The following is a 24,660-nucleotide window of genomic DNA, read 5'->3' as shown; positions in this document are numbered from 1 at the left end:
CCGTCAGAATGAGTCCAAACATCTGATAAAAACATCACAATAATCCACACCACTCCAGTCCATCAGTTAACATCTGGAGAAGACAAAAGCTGAAACAAATCCATCATTAAGGAGTTTTTAACCTTAAAACCATTGCTTAAGGCTAAAATACGAAGTCCATACTGTGATGTTTTATCAGCTGTTTGGACTCTCATTCTTTCATCTCTCTATCTATCTTTCTATCTTAGTAAAGGCAAAGACTATAGAATACCTTAAAGAGACATATTTGGCAGCCCTCTCTATAATCCAGATATATGAAAAATGCATGATATTGTTGTAACATGCAGCAAGTGACGAGTACTTTCCAGGCGTTCATGCATCTCCTTTAATGTTACTTGGCAGCCAACATGTTTTCATCTTGTTTTTCTGTCATCTTTTGACAGGTGTCCTGTTCTCTGGAATGTGTTTGTACCCTTCTGACATCACTTGTTTATGATGGCCTTCCCTATATTGCAAATACTTATGTACTTGAGTAATTTGTTCATTTCAAACAGAGTACCATGTCTTATAAAAGGGTGTGCATATTTATGCAACCAGGTAATTGTAGATTTGTATTTTTCTATACAAATCTAATAACTAAAACTTCCAATTGGTTTCTTACACAATTTGTGCTGGTTTCAGTAATTCAACAGAAAAAGATCTGACTGATTTGATTTGATGTCGCATACATGATAGGCCAATTATGCTGGAGGATCTCCTCACACTCGCATTCTACATCTCATCTCAAAAAACCTTTCTGGACTGGTACCAATTTATTATTAATGCATTATTATTAGTGGTTAAGCTTAATATAGAATTTAAGCAACATAATATATTTTGCTTATTAACAAGTACTACATTTAAGCTTTTTTATTCTATTAATTTTACTCAAGTTCTAAGCTTATATTCAAATTGTTTTTTTCAAAACATTCTATCCTTTTTTTGTTAAAATAATTAGTTATGAAACAGCTTTTTATCTAAAAATGATCCTATTCTACAAATGATCCACTGTGTTCTCAAGCATGCAGGAATCACTTTCCTATAAGCATAACAGAATATCAGACAATATTTATTATTTGAATGTGTGTCTACTATTTACACACACAAAACTGAAGGTTTCAATGGTGCGTGTGTGTGTATATAATTATATATAAAGTGAGCTATTAGGAGTCAAATTCTTAGCCGAGATTTTATCATATCATTCCATCATTGCCATAAACCAATCTTTACATACTACAAATAATAATAACGTGCACTGATAAATCAGTTATTATTAGCACAGCAACATTCCATTAAAATGTCAATTTTGATTTCATAGTGACTTTACACACATTTGTGTCCTGCATTTTTAAAAGAATATGTGTGTATAATTACACACAAACACCAGACACTGAAGTATGTGTGTGCTGAAGACCTTTTATTTATTACCACCCCGTCCTTTCTCCCATTCAAGGCAAATTTACACTCAATGGAGCTACGGATGCTTTTCCTGGGAATAAGTCCACCAGCTTAATCAAGAAAAGGATTTCCTTATTACATTGAGATGCACAGGATATTAGAGATATTTCAGAAAAATAAAAAACTAAAACAATGACGCCAGGAGACCGTTCTTGCAGAAGAACAGAAGGCTTTGGTAGTGACATATGTAACAAGGAGAGAAACCACAGCAGGGGTTCTCAAAAGTGTTTTGCTCAGTATCTGTAGTGATATGAACTGTAGTGTTTTGACATCATATCCTGTGGAACAGAACAGGATCTAGCCCATGGTTTCTTTCCTAAACCTTTGGGACTACGAAAAAAGGGATAAAAAAGTACAAGGCTAATTTACACTGCATAACTTATATATACAATTTCTGTGTGTATAAATAAAAAATACACAGAGCAACAATTTACAATGGTTTTTTTCCTAGGAACTTATATAATGAACGGTCGGCTAAATTTACCAGCGCACACGATGATCTCCCTCGTAGTTTTGGTGAAAGAAAGCGTCAAATCAAAGTCCATGTGCAGTCTAGTGCCCTGTGCCGCTCAGGATGAGAAACACATCCACACGATCATAAATAAAGACATCATTTCAGGAACAAAATTCAACTTGTTTCAGCTACCATTAAAAAAGTTTTAAATAAAATAAATTAAAGAGGAGTAAAAATACAGAGCTCCACTGCATCGTCAGATTCTCGGTTGTTTAAACGGCACCAGACAAGTGCATCCTGAAGGAAAAATAATAAATACAGCACAAAGTGTCAAGAGTCAGACTCCACCAGAGATAGAAGAGAGAAAACAAACTCACAAACATATAAAAACACTCACATTCTACACAGGTCCGTCTCGTGAAAATATACCCCGATGTCACCCACAAATCAAAAGAAAGAAGAAATGATATAGTAAGCCTGTGTTTAGAGCAGTTAAAATTAAAGACATTTTCCCTCAAAATTCCTGTTACGGTCAAATGTTTTACTTCTGAATTTGTCATTTTCATTGTTCTAAATGGCAATTTGCTTTACTGTAATCACTTTAATTACATTAAAAAATGACTATAATGCAAAGTCATGCATTATTTCTTCACATCAGCATAAAGCCAGCGAGAAAAAAAATACTACCATGATGTATAATTGTCTATTATTAAATATATTTGTTTGCATTACAGTAATGAGAAATTGAGGTTTGAAATTGACTTGTCATCAAATGCTTATATGAATGGTCCTGGCTTTATTTATGCTCATGCAAAATATCATTTCTGGTTGGTTTCTTTTGATTTCTGGGTTAGTTTCCCCCACACACGCATTCACACTAAACAGACTAAATCCCGCCCCAAGCCCTTCGACGGGTTGACCGGCTCGTCCTCCTCCCCATCATAATCCTCGCACTCGATGGGCTTGGGACAGCTGTACGGGTGGCCGTTATCGTCGAAGAAGCGGCGGAAGGTGAACTCGTAGAAGGCGTGCTCCGGGTGCTTGCCGTTCTTGAACCAGCGGTTGAGTGTGTCGTTGTGGTTGCCGTCAGCATCGTCGCTCCAGAGTTTGTCGGGGTCAACAGGGTCAAAGTTGGAGGTGTCAGTACAGTGTGTGATTTTGGGGATGTATGGCGCATGGTGTTGCTGCCGCAGGTCTGTGGAGAAGTCGATGCTTTTGAAGAAGGGGTGGGCTTTAATCTCATTGGCTCCGTTTTTCCCAAGCCGGTCTTCCGGGGCACGACAGAGCTTCAGGATCAGGTCGGTGGCCTCCGGACTCAGCTTGGCCTGCAGGGGAATGTGTAGGGCCGTCTGCCAGTTTATCACCTGAGACGGACACAAACACACAGCAAGATGATTCAACTCTGTGTGTAGCTAACATAGAGCTGATAACTGCACCGACTCACAGCATCTGTTGATTTACTTGGCCCAGTGTCAACTCTGCTCATTAATGCTGCATACAGTCATGGCCAAATTGTTAGAACACTTGGCATATTTAAAAAAAGTCAGTATTTTCAGATCTGTCAGGTGTTCTAATCAATTTGGCCACCACTGTTTGTGTTCCAACATGAGACCAAACACATATCCACCTGTAAGGACCAACATATATTCTCACCTTCATCTGGGTCTCAAGAGGAGCTGTTGCCAGAAAAGGAGGTTGACCGACTACCATCTCATAGAGGATAACACCCACACTCCACCAATCACAGAGCTGGGTGTAACCTAGCATTAGGAAAACAAGTAAATAAATAAATAAAATAAAACAATCCTACCAATTTAATGAATTTATAGGGTTAAAAAATCTCAGGATTACAGCTGTGGAAAGTTCTGTTGTACCTTACAACACAGTTTAAACTGCAAACGAGCAACGTGACTCAGAAACTAGTTCAAAACTTGATCACTCAGAACAATAGTACATGTGCCACCATTATAAATCAACAAAACCAATTGTACCACAAGCCCAGTGTTGCCAAGTGAATTGGACTACTTTAACACTGTTGCCGCGGGTTGTTATTAATGTCCACGACCCTAATAACGTGAGATTTAGAATGCGAATTGTACCAGGGGAACTCCACCAAAATACATGTATTTTACCCCCCGAAATACGATTTTTACCAGGGGACCCCCCTCAAAGCACGACTAGGCTAGTTTTGAGTGGCAATTGGGCGGATTTTGTTCCAAAAACCTGGCAACCCAGTACAAGCCTTTTGCAAAAATGGACATAATTCCAGTTTTAAATATATTTTTGCAAATAAACCAGTTACTGTAATCTGATTTCAGGAATTTGAAATGCTGCAATTGATTTCCACCCAATTGCTCTGCTGCCCCATAAATGAGAGTACAAAACACAGCAAGACACGGAGCAAACATGAGAGCGGTTTCTGCACAAAACACACTCAATGTGGTACATTCAAATTTACTTGTGAGCACATCACAGTCTACATCTGAGTGTGTGTAAGCTTTTTATATCTACTCTAGTACTGCAAAGGTGAATCAGCACTGTTTAGATACACATATTCCATAACACAAATAACAGCATTAATACAAATAAAGACGAGACCATAATGAATACTGATAATTAAAAAAAATGGACAGACGTATAACTGTGCCTTCATTCTTCCTGCTCAAGTGTACTAATCTGATGAGACTGTTTTGTACTTTGATATTGTCTTTTGTTTTGCGACTACAGATGAACATCCTTCAAATGTTGAAATGCTCATTTGATTATTTGATTTGTTTCAATGTATGGAAAACAAGATGCAATGAGCATGAATGATGTCTCATCACAAACATCTTCTGAAGACTGAAAGTCATGCAGGTTTTGAATGACGTGGGCGAGAATATTTATTTGTGTGTGAACAATTTCTTGCATGAGACGTATTTCTTTGTCAAGCAATCTTTGAAAAGTGCTTGATAAATGAAGTTTATGTGCTACTACACACACACACTGACATACCTGTGCGCAGCAGAACCTCAGGTGCGATGTAATTGGGAGTGCCCACCAATGAGTGTGCCAAGCAGCGCTGATGTTGTCTAGCGGCTCTGCGCTCCAGTGGCTTCAAACGGTCTCCACAGCGACAGTTAGCACTGTCTTCCCACTCCTTACTGAAGTCCATACTGTCCTGACGCACATGATCACCTGACAAGACACAGAAAACACCTTACCCTAGTTAAACCAAAGTCCTTTATCAATTCTCCAATATGTTTCATTCAACAGTACATTCAGGATCCATTCATTTTAAAGGGAGTGTTACAAGCTGTTTGTGCATAGAAACATATAAAGTGGGGCAATTCCAACTTTGCAAGGACAGTCTGGCGCTTCTGAGACGCAGCCTGCAAGTACATTTTCTTATTTAAAGAATTTGCCACTGACGATTCAAACACGAGTTTTGAGCAGTGTAGAGTAATGCTTGTTGTTTGTCCTTTCTCCGATCACAAATGCAGACACGGTAATGCAACACGACGCATAAAAAGACAGTATAAGTCATTATAATCAGTAATTATGTCCCCACTGGATGCTAAAAATGCCTCGTTTGTAATGGGTTTTATTATTTTTGTATCGTCGCGCTGGGCCGGGACACGGCATCACAATACGGTGAGGGGCGTAACATTTCCGTCTCACGCTTGAGGTATTCGGCCAATCAGAATGCAGTGGATAGCTGGCCAATCAGAGCACACCTCGCTTCTCAGAACGATGAGCTTTGTAAAAATCAACGCGTTTCAGAAAGGCAGAGCATAGATAAATGTACAGTATGTGGAAAATAATGTTTTTAACCTTATAAACACATTGCATAAACACCGCATAAACACATTGCATTACACCAAATAATGTTCTTTTTAGCAAACGTCATATGACCCCTTTAACAAAGTTACATTGATGTGATGGTGAAAAGTGACGACAACTTCCCACCAAAACTCACTGTTGAGGAGGCTTTTTGACCAAGAAGTTGGAAGTTTGAGCATCTTCACAAATCCAAATTTTGTCAGTTCTTTTTCAAATATATATACTTGAAAACTTCATAACATTACCGCTAATGCAATAAACAAATTATATGCCCAATGCATTAACATACTGCATTAACTGCTGACAAAATTTTATAAAAGTAGCTATTTGTCTATAATATCACAAAATAATGGGGTCAATTTAGCATAAATATATTTTGGTCTTTGAATGGTTTGCTAGGCTCACCGCTTTGGTAGTATTTGGAGTCGTGAGTCCATCGGAAGCCAGTGCACAGGCCAAAGTCTGTCAGTTTAATGTGTCCATCACGATCAATTAGGATGTTGTCAGGCTTGATGTCTCGATGGATGAAACCCATTTTGTGGACGCTTTCCACAGCACAGGTGAGCTCTGCGATGTAAAACTGAGCCAAGTCCTCTTGGAAAATGCCCATTCTGATCAAAAGACTCATCATGTCCCCACCAGGGATGTAGTCCATCACAAAATACAAGTTATCTTTATCCTGAAACGAGTAGTACAAGCGGACGACCCACTCATTATCAGCTTCAGCGAGAATATCCCGCTCAGCTTTTACATGGGCCACCTGGTTCCGCAACAGGACATCTTTTTTACGGAGGGTCTTCATGGCATACAGCGCTCCCGTGTCCACTTTCCGAGCCAAACACACTTCTCCAAAAGCCCCGATTCCCAAAGTTTTTATCTTCTCGAACATGGATTTGTCCATTTTGGCGCGCTTGAGGCGGATGTAGTTGGATTCTTTCTGGGACAGCATCATGCGCATCTGCTCCTGTGCGTCATTTGAAAGTCCCACCTAAACACACGACACGTTGAGATACCAGCCCTAACAAAACAGACACTTACACACAGGCCTAAAAACAAACGCGCTTGCACAACACACAAAGACACAGATTAAATGAACTTCTGAAATTACAAGCCATTCAATTATGTAATATTCACAACTTTGGCAGGCAGCAGCATCCAGCACTGAAAAACAGCAACGCATGCAATGAACGGTTTCCTACAGTGATCAAAACTACCTCAGTACTGCTCTTTATTATAATACTTTGTCATAGATTGTGCTAGCACAACTAGGAAATGCAAATGTCCTTGAAATGTCAAACTGAATTTGCAATGTTGCTAGAATTTCAACTGTAATACATTTCCCTCATGCTTCAGCATGACTGATACGCAGTGTCACTTGCCGGCTGCCTGGATTTCATTTCATGTGCATTTTAATACACAAGTATGCTCTTATCACCTCTCCTCTGGCAGAACCTTAACCTGAAATCTTATTAGCTGAAATTGGGTTGAATTTTACTGAAATGTTATGATCATAACACTAAACTTGAACACATCAAATCAAAGCCAGTAGCCAAGTAGCCAGACACCAATGGACCTTAATCACAGATGCAACAATGAAATACAAGGTTTGAGGTGGGTTTTCAAGAAATGTACACCCACAGAACACTTCAGATTTAGATTATGTATCATACAGTTAATCTCAAAAAATTTGAATATCGTAAAAAACTGATTTTTTTTGTAATTGATTTCAAAAAGTGAAACTTTCATATATATTTTATATTCATTACATGTAAAGTAAGACATTTCAAAAGTTTTTTTGTTTTAATTTTGATGATTAGAGCTCACAGCTCATGAAAGTCAAACATCCAGTATCTCAAACTATTAGAATATTTCCTAAAATCAATCAAACAAAGGATTTGCAAAACAGAAAAGTTCAAGTTCTTTAAAGTATGTTCATTTATGAACTCAATACTTGGTCGGGGCTCCTCTAGCACAAATTCCAGCATCAGTGAGGAACGGCATGGAAGCGATCAGCCGGTGGCTCTGCTGAGGCACTATTGAGCCTTCAGCTCGTCTGGATTGTTGGATCGACTGTTTCTCATCTTTCTCTTGAAAATATCCCATAGATTCCACATAGGGTTCAGGTCAGGCATGTTGGCTGGCCAATCAAGCACAGTAATATCATGGTCAGCAAAGCACTTGGAAGTGGTTTTGGCAGTGTGGACAGGTGCTAAAGTCCTGCTGGAAAAGCAAATCAGCATCTCCATAAAGCTTGTCAGCAGATGGAAGCATAAAGTGATCCAAAATCTCCTGGTAGACGGCTGCATTGACTCTGGACTTGATAAAACACAATGGATCAACAGCAACAGACATCACAGCACCCCAAATCATCACTGACTGTGGAAACTTCACACTGGACTTCAAGCAGCTTGGGTTCTGTGCCTCTCCAGTCTTCCTCCAGACATTAAATTTACTTTCATCTGAAAAGAGGACTTTGGAGCACTGAGCAACAGTCCAGTTCTTTTTCTCCACAGCCCAGGTAAGACGCTTCTGATGTTGTCTCTGGTTCAGAAGTGGCTTGGTAGCTCTTTTCCTGAAGACGTCTGAGCGTGGAGACTCTTGATGCACTGACTCCAGCTTCAGTCCACTCCTTGTGAAGCTCTCCCAAGTGTTTGAATCGGCTTTGCTTGACAGTATTCTCAAGCTTGTGGTCATCCCTGTTGCTTGTGCACCTTTTCCTACCCAATTTCTTCCTTCCAGTCAACTTTACATTTAATATGCTTTGATACAGCACTCTGTAATAATGGGGAAGTCAGCAGTGTTCCCCATTATTGTGGTTTCAAAGAACAAGAGATACCCTGAATTTATAATGTAGAGATGGTCGTTTATATTTTGAGATACTGGATTTTGACTTTCATGAGCTGTAAGCTCTAATCATCAAAATTAAAACAAAAAAACTTTTGAAATGTCTTACTTTACATGTTATGAATGTAAAATATATATGAAAGCTTCATTTTTTGAAATAAGTTTTTTTGAAAATGCAGTTTTTCACGATATTCTAATTTTTTTTAGATGTACCTGTACAATAAATTCTACCCAGTCACCTACTGTACATTTCTGTTATAAATATTTTGTCTAAACTAATCCTACTTTATCTACCAGTAAAAGTGTAGTAACTCTGCTCCATTCATACATATCAATACACACCACACAACAATCAGCGCAGAAAATGTGAAAAGACAGGACAAACCCTTCATGTGCATAGATGTGAACTTACAGAGTTGCAGGAAACTCTTAAGATCTTAGCTTTGTCCTAAAACCCAGTGAGCTGCCTTGCAATCTATTGTCTAGATAGCTTTCCTAATCATCACAGAACTTCTTAAGTAGCCAATCTGAAATGCTCTTCGTATGCAGCAACTCCGTGTGTTGTACAGATAGCACTCATCACATAACGAGCACAGGAGACTTGCCTTGATTTTAAGTAAGGATTGGTTAGCAAATGGCAAACCCAACAACACAATAGTCTGGTTAATATAAAAAAACAAAACAACTGTGCATTAATATTAAGGAAAAAACTGTTAACATGAACTCGCCACATTGCATTCTGGGATTCTCTGCAACCTAAAATTTTGGCTGTACACTTTAGCCAAAGAGAGGTATTACGCTGCCTGATTTTCAGAACAGCCTTTGCAACGTACCTATGACACCTTAAAATGCTGTCTTGGTTGGCAGCTCACTAGGCTTTAGAACGGAGCTCATAAGAATATTTGAGGAACATACACATGCTGTCCAACTGACAGGGTCTTACGTTACCACACTTGAGAGAAGATTACTCCAGAAGAAACCTTTAAACTATGAAAGCCAGCTGATCACACATAGAAAAGAAAGTAGGCTTACGGAGGAGATCCACAGACTGAAAGATATAGAAGACAGACAGACAAAAGGGAGCATAAAAGGGCAGGAAAGAATGGAAGAAAGATGGGAAAAGTTAAGTCGATAGGAAATTAAAGCCTTAGTTCACCCAAAAATGAAAATTCTGTAATTAATTACTCACCCTCGTGTCGTTCCAAACACGCAAGACCTTCGTTCATCTTTGGAACACAAATTAAGATATTTTTGATGAAATTTGAGAGCTCTCTGACCCTACATAGACAGCAACACAACTGAAATGTTCCCAGGGGAGAAGAACTATTGAATAAAGTCGTTATTTTTGTTTTCTTTGTGCACAAAAAGTATTCTCGTAGATTCACAAACTTGAAATTGAGCCACTGATGTCACATAGATCTATGTTTTACCGATGTCCTCACTCATGTCCTCATTTCTGGGACTGGGAACATTGCAGTTGCTTTGCTGTCTATGCAGGATCAGAGAGTTCTCAGATTTAATCAAAAGTATCTTAATTTGTGTTCCGAAGATGAACGAAAGTCTTACGTGTTTGGAACGACATGTGGCTGAGTAATTAATTAAAGAATTTACATTTTTGGGTGAACTAACCCTGTAACAGCAGAGCAGAGAAGCAAAGAACATCATAAGAGGTTGTGTCAGTGAAGAAATGCATGCTAACCCTCTGCATCTCGCTCTCCAACTGCTTCTTCCTTCGGATCCTCTGCTGGTGGTTCTTCAGGATGTTCTCCACATGCTGCTCCATGAAGAACTTGAAAGCCTGTGGGGAGTACATGGAAACTCTGCTTTCCCCCTTGCGCTCCTCGTCACGTTTACAACGCCGCACCGGCACGGGAGACGTCGTGATCTGTTTCTTCTCGCGCTCCTCGGAGCCCTCAGTGCAGGTACTGTCAGTGTCATTGTCGTTGTCCACCCTGTCGTCTTCTTTGTTGCTGGGTTTTAGGCCGGGGTTGGGGTCGTACCCCGGTGGAGGCTGCTGCTGTAGCAGGTGTTTAGGGTAAGGAGGAGGTGGGCCTTGGTAGCTCGGGACTTCGGGGGCAGCTGTGGAAGCAGACGGATCTTGATAAGCAGAGGGCTGAGGCTGCTGCATCCATGGTGGGTGCGTAGGGGCCACAGCCGTGTGCAGCTCGGGCTTCTGCACTCGCATACTCTTTACCGGCTGCAAAATGGGGGCCTGTGTAATGGTGGTGACGGTTGTGCCGGAGGGTTGAGAGCTGGGCACAGACGGGCACTGACGTCCACTGGGCTGGGCATTGGTGAAGGAGTTGGAGCGCCCTGGAACGCTGTGGGGCCATGATGAAGGAACGTCCTGATTGGTGCTGTGACCGGGGGAAGTCTGAGGCTGCTGCACAGGAGGTCTGACCTGGGGTAGTACCCCAAGGTTGTACATATCAAGGTTGTGGCTATTGCGGTTGGGCACCAGCATGCTTGGGGGAAGGTTGGCTCCGTTTGAGGGTGAAGCAAGAGCGCTGGATTGCATCTGCTGGGCCGTGGGACTCTGTCTGTTAGTCTGGTGCATGGGATATGGAGGTGGTGGTGGCTGGCGGCTACTGCTATTAATGCCCACATACTCGCTTTGTATGCTGCCATTCTGGGGCCAGGATGGAGGGAAAGTGAGCTTGTTGCCCCCGGAGTTTTGCATGATGATGGGTTGCCGACCCACAGGCACCGGACTGATCCCTCGCTGCGCCTGGGACGGAGGGTTAATATAACCATCGGGTCGGGGCCCCTGAGGCACAGGAGAGAGCCGAGGCACCAGGTAATCCAAGTTCCCAGAATACCGTTTGGTTGAGGGATTGGAGTCCCATGAGGAGGGAGGAGGAGTGATGCTACGCACCTGCCGTGGGAGGGGAGTATTCACTCTTTGACCGCTGGCTGCAGTGACAAGATTTTGAGGAAAGGTAGCAGGCCGTGAGAGGTCGCTTTGAGGTCCAGGGCTACTGGGACGGTAAATCATGCCATCAGTCATTAAAGCACTGTGTCGCTGTGGGGCCAGAGATTCCTTTGAACCCTTCCAGCTTTGGCGCCGTAACACTGTCGGAGGAATTTGGGATGGACCTAGAGAGGAAACATCCATACATCAACAACAGGAACCTGAGAAGACTTTTACAAGTCCTCTTAACAATCCTGTTTATTTAGATTTTAGGCGAACTATCCCTTTAAGGAAAAAAAAAAAAACTCAAGCTAAAGCTTTACAGGGAACCCTGCCAGTTGGTACATTATTATAATATTAAAGTTTAAAATTAAGAAGTCCAAACTATTAAATTAAATTGCCATTTCTTTTTAGATAAAACATATGCCACTGAGTTATAAACAAATATTTAAATTCCAGTAGGCAGCATTTATATTTAATGATATTAAGTCTCATTTAAAAGGTGGCTGTCAGAAAATTATTTTCATGACATTTATTTAAACATACTTTAAATAAGACAGCAGAAACAGATTAAGTAAAAAATATAATGATATGTAATAGAGTTTTTTTTTTTTCTAGCTAAGTAACAAGCAATTAACACTGAATGGCTTTTGTGAGGTAAATACAATGTGACATTTGTTTTACTGACATTTCCCTAAATTGAAAATACTGATGGAGTTATTAAAAATTTTGTACGTTGTATTGTATCTTCCAACATACCTTGTTCAGCCATGTATATTTTGGGCAGTAAAGAGGAAAAGATAGTCTTTCACGTTCAAGCACATTTCTTTGTGTCACATAATTACTATGCATCATACTGTTCTTTTCATGAAATATCTGCTTATGTTAATGCTGATGTAATGGTGTTAATTCTGAGTTTATGATAACACGGTATCCTCTACTTCAGAGGTGCTCAGTTCCCCTCCTGGAACTCTACCATAGCTAATCAACAGCTATGTCCAGAATATTTTTAGCATACCTGGAATACCTAGATAACCTACATAAGTTGGCAAAGTGACAGCACACTAAATACTTAATTCTACAATGCAATGCTCTCAAACTTTCATTACCAGTGTGATGGCACATTTTTGATCAGACTGCCAAAAGTTTTAAATATTGCCAGTGCTAAAGATGCCTCTGTTTAATTAGGCTGGTTTAAGGTCAAGTGCACCAGACAATAGGGCTGCCCGATACTGGAAAAAAATTACATTGCGATATTTTTTTCCCAACGATATATATTCCAATATTGAGAGCCATCAATCCAGGCTAAAGTCAATAATTACCATTCCATGATATTAATAATTCCACTAATAAGCAAGCTTCATTACAAGTGACAAAAAGGTCACTTAATATTTTATTCCAAAATTAGAACATTTCTGTAAACACAAAAGCAGAACACATTTTTAAATAAAACAGCAGCTTTACACCAACCCCCCTGATTGGTTTACAACAATATAACTTAAAATAAATATATTTTTTATAAAACAACTTATAAGCATTTTGGTTCACAATCTTTTAAGTCAACTTTTCTTAGCCAAAGTGCCAAAGTAAAACAGTGTTGGTGTTGGTCATCATAATCATGGCTAAATATATGAAATAAACAAAATGAAATAAAACTTTAATATATTTTGTATTAAATCTTCTAAACAGATTAGAGAACATATTCCTGTAAACAGAAAAGCTGAACACATTTAAACAGCAGCTTTACAACACCAACCCCCCCTGATTGGTTCATAACATAACTTAAAATAAATATATTTTTTATAAAACAACTCATAAGCATTTTGGTTCACAGTCTTTTGTTTTTAAGTCAACTTTTCGTAGCAAAAGTGCCAAAGTAAAACAGTGTTGGTCATCATCATAATCACGGCTAAACAAAATGAAATAAAACTTCTAAACTGAGTATTCTTTAGCATGATCATGATCATGCATGCTTATGTATGCTGTATGCTTTGCTTACTCAAGGTTTTTAGCTAAGAACACAAGTCTATCAACCTTTGCAGGCTTGAGACAGGTTCGTTGGCAAGTGACGATGTTGCCACTAGTACTGAAATTCTCTCTGACGGCGAGCTTGTCGCAGGAATACACAGGTATTTGCGGGCAAGTCTAGCGAGATGAGGAAAGCTTAGTTTGTGTACTTTCCACCATGCAAGTGGATCCTCCTCTTTGTCTATTGGAGGTGTTAGCAGGTAAGTGTTTAACTCTGCTTCCACAGCATCCTTTAGGGTCAGAGAGGAATCACCCTTTGCTGCAGTTTCACTCTGTTTAAAGAAGCTTCCCAATGACTTCTTTGCTTTCTTTGCGTGGGGTGCACTGGTAACGTTGGGCTCCACGTCATGCAGCTTGATTTCTCCTGGCATTCAATCATCTGTGATGCCACTCTGGCCTTAACTTGGGTCTTCTTGTCTGCACTGATGAAGTCCATCTTGAACCGGGGGTCCAAAAAAGATGCCATATCTAGCAGCTTCTGAGTATCATCATCTTCGTATTTCTCGTTGAGGTAGTCCAGCATCTTCTTCTTTATGTTCTTGGTCAGGTCTGTGTCTTCCTCTCGCATTTCCAGTAGTGAAGTGTTGAAGAGCTGAAGAACTGGCTTTACAAAGGAGACACTGACGTATTCATCCCCTGAAAGTGCATCAGTGAAATCCAGCATTGGGCCCAGTGACTTGCTTACAGATTCCAGGACATCTATATCTTGCCAGGTTGGAATTAGATGCCGCAGCTTCTTGTCTGCAGACAGGACCTGAGTTAAAGCCTGCTGCTGCTCTAATATCCTGCTGATCATCATCTGTCTGGAACCCCATCTTGTTTGGCATTCTGAGATGAGACAATGTGATGGTAGATTGAGTTCCTTCTGGACTTCTGCCAGGGCATCGCTGGCCTTCCAGCTGTGAGAGAAGTGGCTCACCAGCTTCTTGCAGACTCCTACAGCACGATCAATGCGGCCATCCTTTTTCACTGCATTTTCTAAGCGGAGAAAACAAACAAAACATTGCGAACTTTAATTATTGAAGCACACTGTTTTATTTCAAACAATAAATGAAGAGCTCTTTTCCAAAACGCGATAAACGCCAATAATAATTTCCTTGTTTAAAATGTAGGGTCCAAGATGCAGTTTCTTTCCAAACCCCAATAAGCGCCAAACTTATTTTTAGCCTAAACGCGAATTTGGTGAATGTTCTACGCAATCCAACGTGGCTGCGCTCTTAACAGATGTTTGTTTGTTCATTAGGCTATAATTCCTCAAAATAAGTAAAAAAAAAATCTTATTCTCTCTCTCTCGAAGTTTTCGGTGCTGATGCAGTGACGCGTTCATGTAAACGGCACCTAAAAGCTGTCACAGAGAACCAGCAAAAGTAATGATTAGGACTATGTAAAATATTGCAATGAGACATTTTAATTGTTTATTAATAAAAAGTGTTTTCTGTGTTGGCTGCAAAGATAGAGTTGACGATACTGACTCGTGATCTTCGCAGTAGTGAAAGCGCCGGAGAAATGCACATTTCATACGAATTACATAGTTTTATTTTGTTTTGAATGGTTCTGTTTAAAAGGCGAGTAGGCTACCTTATAGGCTGAGTTTCGGTTCATGGATGATAGCCGGCGCCTCCGTGTCCTGATTATCTATTGTCTGCTATTACTTTTTATTTATTAAAAGGAAATTGGATAATGAAACACTGATTGAAATTAAGATACAATTAATACAAAACGAAATTAGCTTTAAATAAAGGCTTTGTGCTTTCTGTTTGAGGTCTCTGTGAAAGTTTTAGTGCCGCTTTCAGAGCGGTCGCGTCCGTTAAGGAGAACTGGAGAACTGTCACGTAACATTGTTTTTTCCTCATAAATGCGAACATGAAAAATAAAAGACAAAAGACTTTTAAAAAAAGACAACCATCAATTTTTGGGAAAAATGGATGGATTTATAGCGTTTTGAAAAAAAAAATTTACTTTGAATTTATCAACAACAATATAGTTGTTTGATTTAATAATCATTATTCAACATGTTCAGACTGAGCAAAAAAAAACACATTTTAACAGGATAAATTGAATATTCACAAAATGTGTGGGTCTAGGTAAAAATTAAAATTTTCCCTGAAAACTATTGAAATGGAGTTATCGCGTTTTGGAAAAGAGCTCCTCAAATGTGCTCATAAAACTATTTTTTGCCACTGATTCAGTAATAAGTTGTTTAAAATTAAATGTTTAGTGTCTGTATTTTTTTCTTACGTTTTAAAGCTCTACGTAGGCTACACACATGCAACAAATTCATTTTACAAGTTTTCTCAGGTTCAGGACAGGTAAAACAGCGGAGTAAAAATGTATATTTATTTAGGATAAAGATCATGGTCATTACTCACCAACTGCAAGATGCAGTCTGTGGCCGAAGCACTGTAGCCTGGTCCACTTGTTCAGATCGGCAGCTTTCGCCATGTTCGCTGCATTATCTGTTGTTATACAGACTTGACGTGTCTCATCTAAGCCCCAAGCGGACACCGCTTCTCTCAGAGCCTCTGCGATATTCTCGGCTGTATGACTTTCCGGGAAAAATGCCGTCTGCAAACAGCGACTTTTTAGCTCGAAGTCCTCTGTGATGAAATGGACCGTCAGACTCATGTAGGGCTCCGTTGTCCTACAACCACAAGTCTGTTGTAGTTGCATAGTATTCCACGTGCGACAGTTCTGCTTCAATCTTAGATTTGCATTTTTCAAGTCAAGTCACTTTTATTTATATAGCGCTTTTAACAATGTAAATTGTGTCAAAGCAACTGCACAATATCCAAAAAAAAAAGTTGGCCACAACTTTATGACACTCCATGCAAAGTACCTCATTTTGGTCAACATCCTCCTTTTTGTAGCCGAAATAGTCCCAAATAGATGATTTCGACTTTCGATCCTCTTCGTCGCGCATTTTTAGCAGTGAATGTTGCCTGTGAGCGTGAGCGGTGAGCAGCGGCACAGCGAACCAATCACTGTGCAGGCACGCGGAACGTGCATGTCACCCCAGCAACAAGCCATACAACAAACTCGTGTTTACTGTGTGCTACCCTGGTGCTACCGTTCTCTTGGGCTTCTACCCTTCACATCGCATGTTCCGGCGATGTGACTATCGCTCACGCGCACATCGCGATGTCGATGTCAAAACAGAATATCGTTCAGCCCTCCCCAGACAACAACTATTAATATCTATTATCGTTTGACCCCATAATATCTTGCTGCTACCCCAAAACAATTCCAGCAATTAATATACACACGTTGTTGCTATCAAAAGGAATGAATATGTCAAATTATGGAAGTGGTTCTTGTAGTATACCTACCTGCTTGTTTTATGGCCGTGTTGACAGGGCGTGCTGCAGCGGCTGTTATCTGCTCCCTCGCAGGCTCCTGGAAGTTCATCCTACTGATGTACTCTATGGCTGCCTCCAGGCTATGACTGTTCGTCTGCTTCAGAGCACGAACCACCATCTCCTGTATGAACGCACACATATATGTATTAATTTACTGCTACGGAGCATCAATAGAATATGTTGATACTAAAACGGATGTTTGACGATAAATCATGATAAAATTCCCCATTACGGTTTCATTTTTTAATTATCTTTAAAACCATATTCCATTACCGTGATTTGAACAACTCATGATAAATAAATACTGTCCTGCATAAAGCAGAGTTTTAAGTAACAGTCTCACGTGCGCACAGTACGCAGAGTATGCGATATTGACAAAAAATAATATCTCAATATTTTCTGGGATTTTTGATATTTTGCGGAGTGTGTTATTGTGCTGGTATCTTAAGGACTGCTGTGGACAGCTGACTGCTAAAGTTTTGATATTCTTCATATTCTGTGTGGTGGTGTGTTCACACTGAAATGAATCTTTTCCAATAAGTTTAAACTGATTTTTACCTTTTATGGGTATTTTACTTTTATAAAGCCATTTTTCTAAGCGTGCATTACATTTTGAGTCAAATTCCTACATTTAATGAATGAATTAGAATATTAAGACATTTGGGCTGTTACCAGGCAAATTAAATCAGTATCAATAAAATTGATCTTTGCAGTGCAGAGGAAACTGCATCTGAAGTGGCACTTAGATGTATTTACACACTACTGTTTAGTGCAGAACATGAATGCAATTAACCTGAAGTTACAAATGCATAAATAATGTTTTGATATATTAAACAAAACGTTGAATACTGATGTTTGAAATGATTAAAATAATAAAAAGAAACTTTAAATGTGAAATTAAAACCGCCTGCAGGTGGCAGCAAGTCACTGTAAATAAGTGAGTCATTGCGATCTGAATCATTTAAACAGTTGATTCATTCAGGAACGAAACACCGTCATGTTGCTCAGAGCTGCAAAACAGTGCTGTGGCTGTGTTTTGAATTATTTTTGTTGTCGAAATTGACCAAAAACAGGCCATGTGGTGTATAAAACGGAAGTCTCTTAATTAACTTCTTGTTTTTTGAATTGTTGTAAAAAATAAAAAATCAATTACATTTGTAATCATGGTAATGTTTGGAGAAAAAAAGGCACTCTTTGTGTGATATTGATTAACTATATGAAATTATATAGATATATAAATTGTGTCCCCATATCTGTAATTTTGCGATCATTCTAAATGCATTTTATTAGACTGAATCATGCCGTGATTGTGATGCACACTCGCACTAGTCTAGACTTCATGTAATGTATGCGTGCGCGCTCTGTAAGGGTGTTTTGAATGTTTTTTGCAAAATACTCGATAATGTCAAATCGCACATCATTAAAACAACAATTATGATATTATCGCAGACGATATATATCGCACACACCTAACGCAGAGTAGTTAGTTTTGAGTGACACTAGGGCAGAAAAGCTGGGAGGTTTTAAAAGAATGCTAAGGGAATTCTACAAATAAAAGTAAATAACTAAAAATATAATAAAATACCTAAAAACATAATACTATTATCGTTAGAAATTGCAACAATATAAAATAGAAATAAATACATTTAAAAATTTTATTAAAACAATAAATAAACAATTATCTCCTGGCCAGAGGAGAACTGCCCCCCGACTGATCCTGGTTTCTCCCAAGGTTTTTTTCTCCATTCTGTCACAGAGGGAGTTTTGGTTCCTTGCCGCTGTCGCCTCTGGCTTGCCGTAACTGAAAATTGAGTGTTTAATCTTATTTTTATACATTACTGACTCTATCCTCCAGTTTGATACTGTTAAGTGCTTTGACACAATCTCTATTGTTAAAAGCGCTATATAAATAAAGGTGACTTGAAAAATAAATACAGTGGTGTGAAAAAGTGTTGGCCCCCTTCCTGATTTGTACTTTTTTTGCATGTTTGTCTCACTTCAATGTTTCAGATCATCAAACAAATTTAAATATTAATCAAAGATAACACAAGTAAACAAACATGCAGTTTTTGAATGAAGTTTTTTATTATGAAGGAAAAAAAAAAATCCAAACCCACATGGCCCTGTGTGAAAAAGAGCTTGCCCCCTAAACCTAATAACTGGTTGGGCCACCCTTAGCAGCAACAACTGCAATCAAGCGTTTGTGATAACATGCAATGAGTCTGTTACAGCGCTGTGGAGGAGTTTTGGCCACTCATCTTGGCAGAATTGTTGTAATTCAGCCACATTGGAGGGTTTTCGAGCATGAACCGCCTTTTTAAGGTCATGCCACAGCATCTCAATAGGATTCAGGTCAGGACTTTGACTAGGCCACTCCAAAGTCTTCATTTTGTTTTTCTTCAGCCATTCAGAGGTGGATTTGCTGGTGTGTTTTGGATCATTGTCCTGCTGCAGAACCCAAGTTGGCTTCAGCTTGAGGTCACCCACAGATGGCCGGACATTGTCCTTCAGGATGTTTTGGTAGACAGCTGAATTCATGCTTCATTTATCACAGCAAGTCTTCCAGGTCCTGAAGCAGCAAAACAGCCCCAGACCATCACACTACCACCACCATATTTTACTGTTGGTATGATGTTCTTTTTCTGAAATGCTGTGTTACTTTTACGCCAGATGTAATGGGACACACACCTTCCAAAAAGTTCAACTTTTGTCTCGTCAGTCCACAGAGTATTTTCCCAAAAGTCTTGAGCATCATCAAGATGTTTTCTGTCAAAACTGAGACGAGCCTTTGTTCTTTTTGCTCAGCAGTGGTTTTCGTCTTGGATCTCTGCCATGCAGGCCATTTTTGCCCCGTCTCTTTCTTATGGTGGAGTCATGAACACTGACCTTAACTGAGGCAACTGAGGCCTGCAGTTCTTTAAATGTTGTCGTGGGGTCTTTTGTGACCTCTTGGATGAGTCGTCGCTGCACTCTTGGGGTAATTTTGGTCGGGCGGCCACTCCTGGGAAGGTTCACCACTGTTCCATGTCTTCTCCATTTGTGGATAACGGCTCTCACTGTGGTTCGCTGGAGTCCCAAAGCTTTAGAAATGGCTTTATAACCTTTTCCAGATTGATAGATCTCAGTTACTTTTTCTTTCTCATTTGTTCCTGAATTTCTTTGGATCTCAACATGATGTGTCGCTTTTGAGGATCTTTTGGTCTACTTCACTTTGTCAGACAGGTCCTATTTAAGTGATTTCTTGATTGCGAACAGGTGTGGCAGTAATCAGGCCTGAGTGTGACTAGAGAAACTGAACTCAGGTGTGATAAACCACAGTTATGTTTTAATAGGGGGCAGAACACTTTGCTGGATGTTGAGTCCATGTTCACTCAATGAGATCAGTTCACTAATAGATGATTGTCACTGTAAATATGTAACAATCAACTACTGATCATTTTCTCTGGGCTTTTGAGTTGCAGCAAATATGCTCGAGGAACACATGCTTACAACAGCCAGAGAAAAAAAATAAATAAAATAAACTCAAGGGTCAAGAGCCCAACTAAAGCAGACACTGATCTCTAACATGGTTACTTCAAATGAAAATAAATCAACATCTAAACCTTAGTTAATTCTCAATAAGATCTTCTGTAGATGTCTGACAGAAATAAAGTCAGTCTGGTTATTAATAAGTGGAGCTGGTGATGCTGTTTGTGGGGTTGTTTAGATCTTGAGATTTAATGTATTTTATTTCAGTTAGTTGTTGTTCTTGTGTTTCTCTTTTCTTCAGTGATTCTGTTTGTTAACAGCAGGTGTTCATCACTAATGCTCAATCAGCACTTAATTAATCACTTAATTACTTAGTGAACTCAACTGAAATAAGTTCAGAGCACTCATAATTGTTAGTTTTACAAAACTTAAATGGTTTAAGGTAATAAGTTTCATCAAACAGTTTGAGTCACCCTAACTTGTTGGGTTTTACAGTGCACAGGGCCATGTGGGTTTGGATTTTGTTTTCCCTTCATAAAAAAAAACCCTTCATTTAAATTTGTTTGATTATCTGAAACATTAAAGTGTGACAAACATGCAAAAAAAAACAAAAAGTCAGGAAGGGGGCCAACACTTTTCCACACCACTGTATATGAATGAATTAATTAAATTAATGTACCTCTGAAGGCTCTGACTGTCTTTAGAAACATTTCGATGGCATTTTGTTTTCATCTTTGATGAAATCCATGTAATACCTAAAGGAGGTGTTCTTCATCGCAATACTGCTTTGTCCACGGAGTTTACGGGAAACAGCTGTAATTCAGTTTTTCCATAAGAGCCACCTGCTGTCAGAGAGTGGATTTACAGAGACTTATATTTACATTCAGTCTGTGTGCAGTTTCTGTCTGGCCAAAAACGGACCGAATTTGCATGCCCTGCTGTAAATTTTGATCGGTTGATGAAAAACAAGCTCATGGGGATTCTAGTTTTCTAGAATTATTTATGGAGCAGATAAAACACATTTATTAATCAATTATCATTTTGACTTAACCCTTTTCTTTATTTAAAGGCTGAAATGTGAGGTTTACCTTATGAAACTTTTTCAAAGCTTTATTTGAACATTTACATTAGATATATAAACATGCTATTAAACTGTTGTCAGTCAAGTTGTCATTTTAAATCCGAACATCATTGGTCATGTTATTGTTTTAGTGATTATGCAAACAAAAAGTCATTTTATTTGTTGTTTGTTGATTTTTAAATATACAACTTTGTGAAGTGATGTGTGCCAATACTTTTTGATCATCTCCAGCACATTTTAACAATACTGTGATAGTTCTGATAACCGTGATAATTTTGGTCACTATACTCAATTTTTATATGCAGCATCCCTAGTTACAATGGTTTGCCTGTTTTGTTTTGACAACCTTTATGCACATCCACCACATGAAAAAAAAGCTGAGTAATTAATCTTATTGAAGAAGAAAACAACTAAATATGTACATCACACCCAGTGTTAGCGAGCATTTGAGTATAACACGTTGAGGTCGATTCTTCAACCAGAGCTGGTCCGGCAACATACCATTTCTGTCGTTCCTCAAATAAGCAAAATTATAAAGTGACAGTAGAGAACATTCCTGGCACAAGTGATTAATATGACGCATTTGGCGGGGAGAGTACACAAACATCTCTTCCTACCAAACTCCACAAGGTGCATTACCTCATCAAAGCCAGCATCCTGTAGCTCTTGCAGCATGTGTCTGTTGATGTCAACACTGGAGCTAGTTTCATTTGCAAATGGCATGAGTGACCTGCGGATCTCCTGCAGTGCTCTGTGATGGTGGGGGTTCCTGGGGTTGTTGCTGCGTCCTTGTTGTCTGGGATCGTCCGGCAGTCCCTTCCCGGCGCTCACGTCGGTTTTGAGAATGTCTGGCGGCCGGGAGAGGTTCCGCAAGCTCTCTCGGATCTCCTGCAGCATTTGTTGACTATTGCCACTATAGTTGCTCGCAGGGAACGTCTTGGGTCGCATCTGTCTGTATCCTTCGGGTTTCCCGCCCCTCTTCATGTAAAAACATATGTTAAGTGCCAAGGTGGTGATGAAGAGACTTCTGGCTGGAAGAGCGAAACTGTCTGGATCTCAATGTTTCACCTGCACACTAAAGAGATGCATAAGGGTTATACAGAAGCATTGTCATAAACATTAATTTTACTTAAACTGCTAAACTAAAGCTTGTAACAAAACATCCAGAAACGCCGCATGTGCCTACAGTGCTGTCTAGATAACGTTAGGCATCTCTATAGGTTTAGAAACACAGTCGTAGTGTCCAATCGATTCACGCACTGCTAACTCAGACCTGAAACAACTCAAATGTGCAGAAGTATTTCCACATAACGCCCTTAAAAACTTTAAACATTATTCCTACTGCATAGTAAACATTTTAAAGCGGATAAATCATTTATGAATCGGTACAACAGGTGACCGAGGCCTAGAGATGTGGCGATAGCATAGTGCTATCATACACATTTTAAAAACGAATTCCATTCACTTACCATTTAATGAAGGTGTTTGTACATGTATAGACCCCTGTGAGCTCTTAAATGCTGAATACCCCCTCTGCCGTGTCTGACAGAGGCATGTATTTGTTGACGGACAGTCTGCTTCTCTCTTTACTGTATTTACTGTCGTCTTGAGTTTAAACGGCTGTCATGCGCGTCACAGGAGCCCGGATGTAGTGAAGTCCCTCCCCCAGAGGAGAATGCTCCAGGCCAGAGGCCCTTCTGTGTGAATGCAGGTCAGCGTCAGCTGCTTTTCTGTGTGGACACAGTTTGTTACATAATAAATTGACCTCTTAACCATGGTTTGCAGAAGATGTTCATTTTAGAGTAAGCTGTATTTGTTTACTACGATAAAATGATAAAAACACACTTTTTGCAGCAGGTGGTATTGAATGCTGCTGCAGTATGTGTCCCGGAGCCCTCATCTATGTTCATTCTCAGTAAACTGTGCCTTTTTTTTTTTGGTCCCCATGAGTAAACAAGGTTACAAATCTAGATTTTTTACTTTTTTTTATTATCTAAAACTGTATAAAGTTTTGTGTGAGATGCAGAGATAGGGTTCGGGGATGCAGTTTGTACCATATAAAAACTATTACACCAATCAATGGAACATGGAAACGCAATATGTGTGTGTTTTGTCACTTCGGTTCAAAAGGTTATGAAATTTCAATACTTTTCTTCAGGCCCAAAGACTATCAGGACATATCCCCTCTATTTTAATTTAATTGTTCAGCAAATACAGGATTTTCAACAGCCCATTCAAGTTGTTTAGGTTCTTAAATATGTAGTCACAACATTGTAAAGTAGCACTAGTTCATCAATAATATTGTGCTAATGTTTGGTGTTTATAATACAACAGCTGTGGGAGTGACTGTACATTTTCTCTTCTAACTGCTGTTATCAATCTCTCTTTTTAAAGTTGTTTAACACTATTGTGGAGTTTTTCTATTGCTATTTGAGTAAATGGGAACAGAAATATATATATAACTGAAAAATATTATTGCAATTTATAATAAAAGTTGAATTCTGCAAGCAGGATTGACTGTTCCAGTGTATTTTGTAACTGGTAGTGAACTGTTACTCTGTGTAAAATCCTGCGACAGTCATTAACAAAAAGCCACGTGTGTGGTGGTGTCCGATCAGAGTATGTACTCGTGATGGAGAAGTGGAGCGAGTGAAAACCACGACGCTTCGACTTTTAAAAAAAATCCGCTCCTTGCTCCAGTCAAAATCAGACCGCTCCACTCGTGCTCCGCTCCGCTCACATACTCTGATTGCGAGTAACTGTTGCTGTCATGACAGATCTATTTCAGAACCAGCCGCTATCAAAATAATCTGGCTACGGGTGCGGGACAGATATTATTGCTGGAGGGCCACCTGCTGCCGACCACTGCATTAGAGTAATAGTAGACTGTCTGCTTAATATCTGCTAACACTTTACTTTGATGTCCACCAACTGACATTCTACTGACTATAAATAACTCTTAGTTACCTTAACCCTAAACTAACAGTCTGTTAATACTCTACTAATACTCTAATACTCTGCTGGTTGACATTTAGTTGCAAGTTGCATGTTGTTGCCCCCCCCCCCCCCCCATCCCCCGCCACAAACTACGCCCCTGAGTCTAAATGTTAATTAGAAGTAGGCCAACAGGGCCCCCTAAAGTCTAGATTAAACTCCGTACCGACCGGGCGTTAGGACCCGGACAGACTGTCACTGCTGCGCTGCACGTGCTATCACTGTT

The 24,660-nt window shown here is 39.5% G+C and overlaps 1 protein-coding gene across 1 annotated transcript; it reads right to left on the bottom strand.

Annotated features, from left to right (window-relative positions):
* Positions 1-1,064: 1,064 nt before the first annotated feature.
* LOC306880543 (serine/threonine-protein kinase LATS1-like) lies at positions 1,065-23,071 on the bottom strand. Its single transcript, XM_079434138.1, has 8 exons — positions 22,910-23,071; positions 22,080-22,515; positions 16,862-17,012; positions 10,296-11,692; positions 6,158-6,740; positions 4,925-5,107; positions 3,584-3,690; positions 1,065-3,294 (listed from the first exon to the last, which is right to left on the bottom strand). The coding sequence occupies exons 2-8, from the start codon at positions 22,422-22,424 to the stop codon at positions 2,803-2,805; spliced, it is 3,258 nt and encodes a 1,085-aa protein (XP_079290264.1). The 5' UTR covers positions 22,425-22,515; positions 22,910-23,071; the 3' UTR covers positions 1,065-2,802.
* Positions 23,072-24,660: the final 1,589 nt, after the last annotated feature.

This window comes from Barbus barbus (assembly GCF_936440315.1).
Source record: "Barbus barbus genome assembly, chromosome: 14".
NCBI lineage: Eukaryota > Metazoa > Chordata > Actinopteri > Cypriniformes > Cyprinidae > Barbus > Barbus barbus.
The sequence above is the reverse complement of the archived record's forward strand: the minus strand, read 5'-3'. Positions and strand labels throughout refer to the sequence as shown.

What these genes read in the sequence shown, in the direction of transcription:
- LOC306880543 (XM_079434138.1), bottom strand. Translation starts at nt 22,424, where the DNA reads ATGAAGAGGGGCGGGAAACCCGAAGGATACAGACAGATGCGACCCAAG. An exon ending in CTCCAAATACTACCAAAGCG is followed by an intron (nt 5,108 to 6,157) that starts GTGAGCCTAGCA and finishes GTGTCTTGTCAG; the next exon opens with GTGATCATGTGCGTCAGGAC. An exon ending in CTCTTGAGACCCAGATGAAG is followed by an intron (nt 3,295 to 3,583) that starts GTGAGAATATAT and finishes TGTCCGTCTCAG; the next exon opens with GTGATAAACTGGCAGACGGC.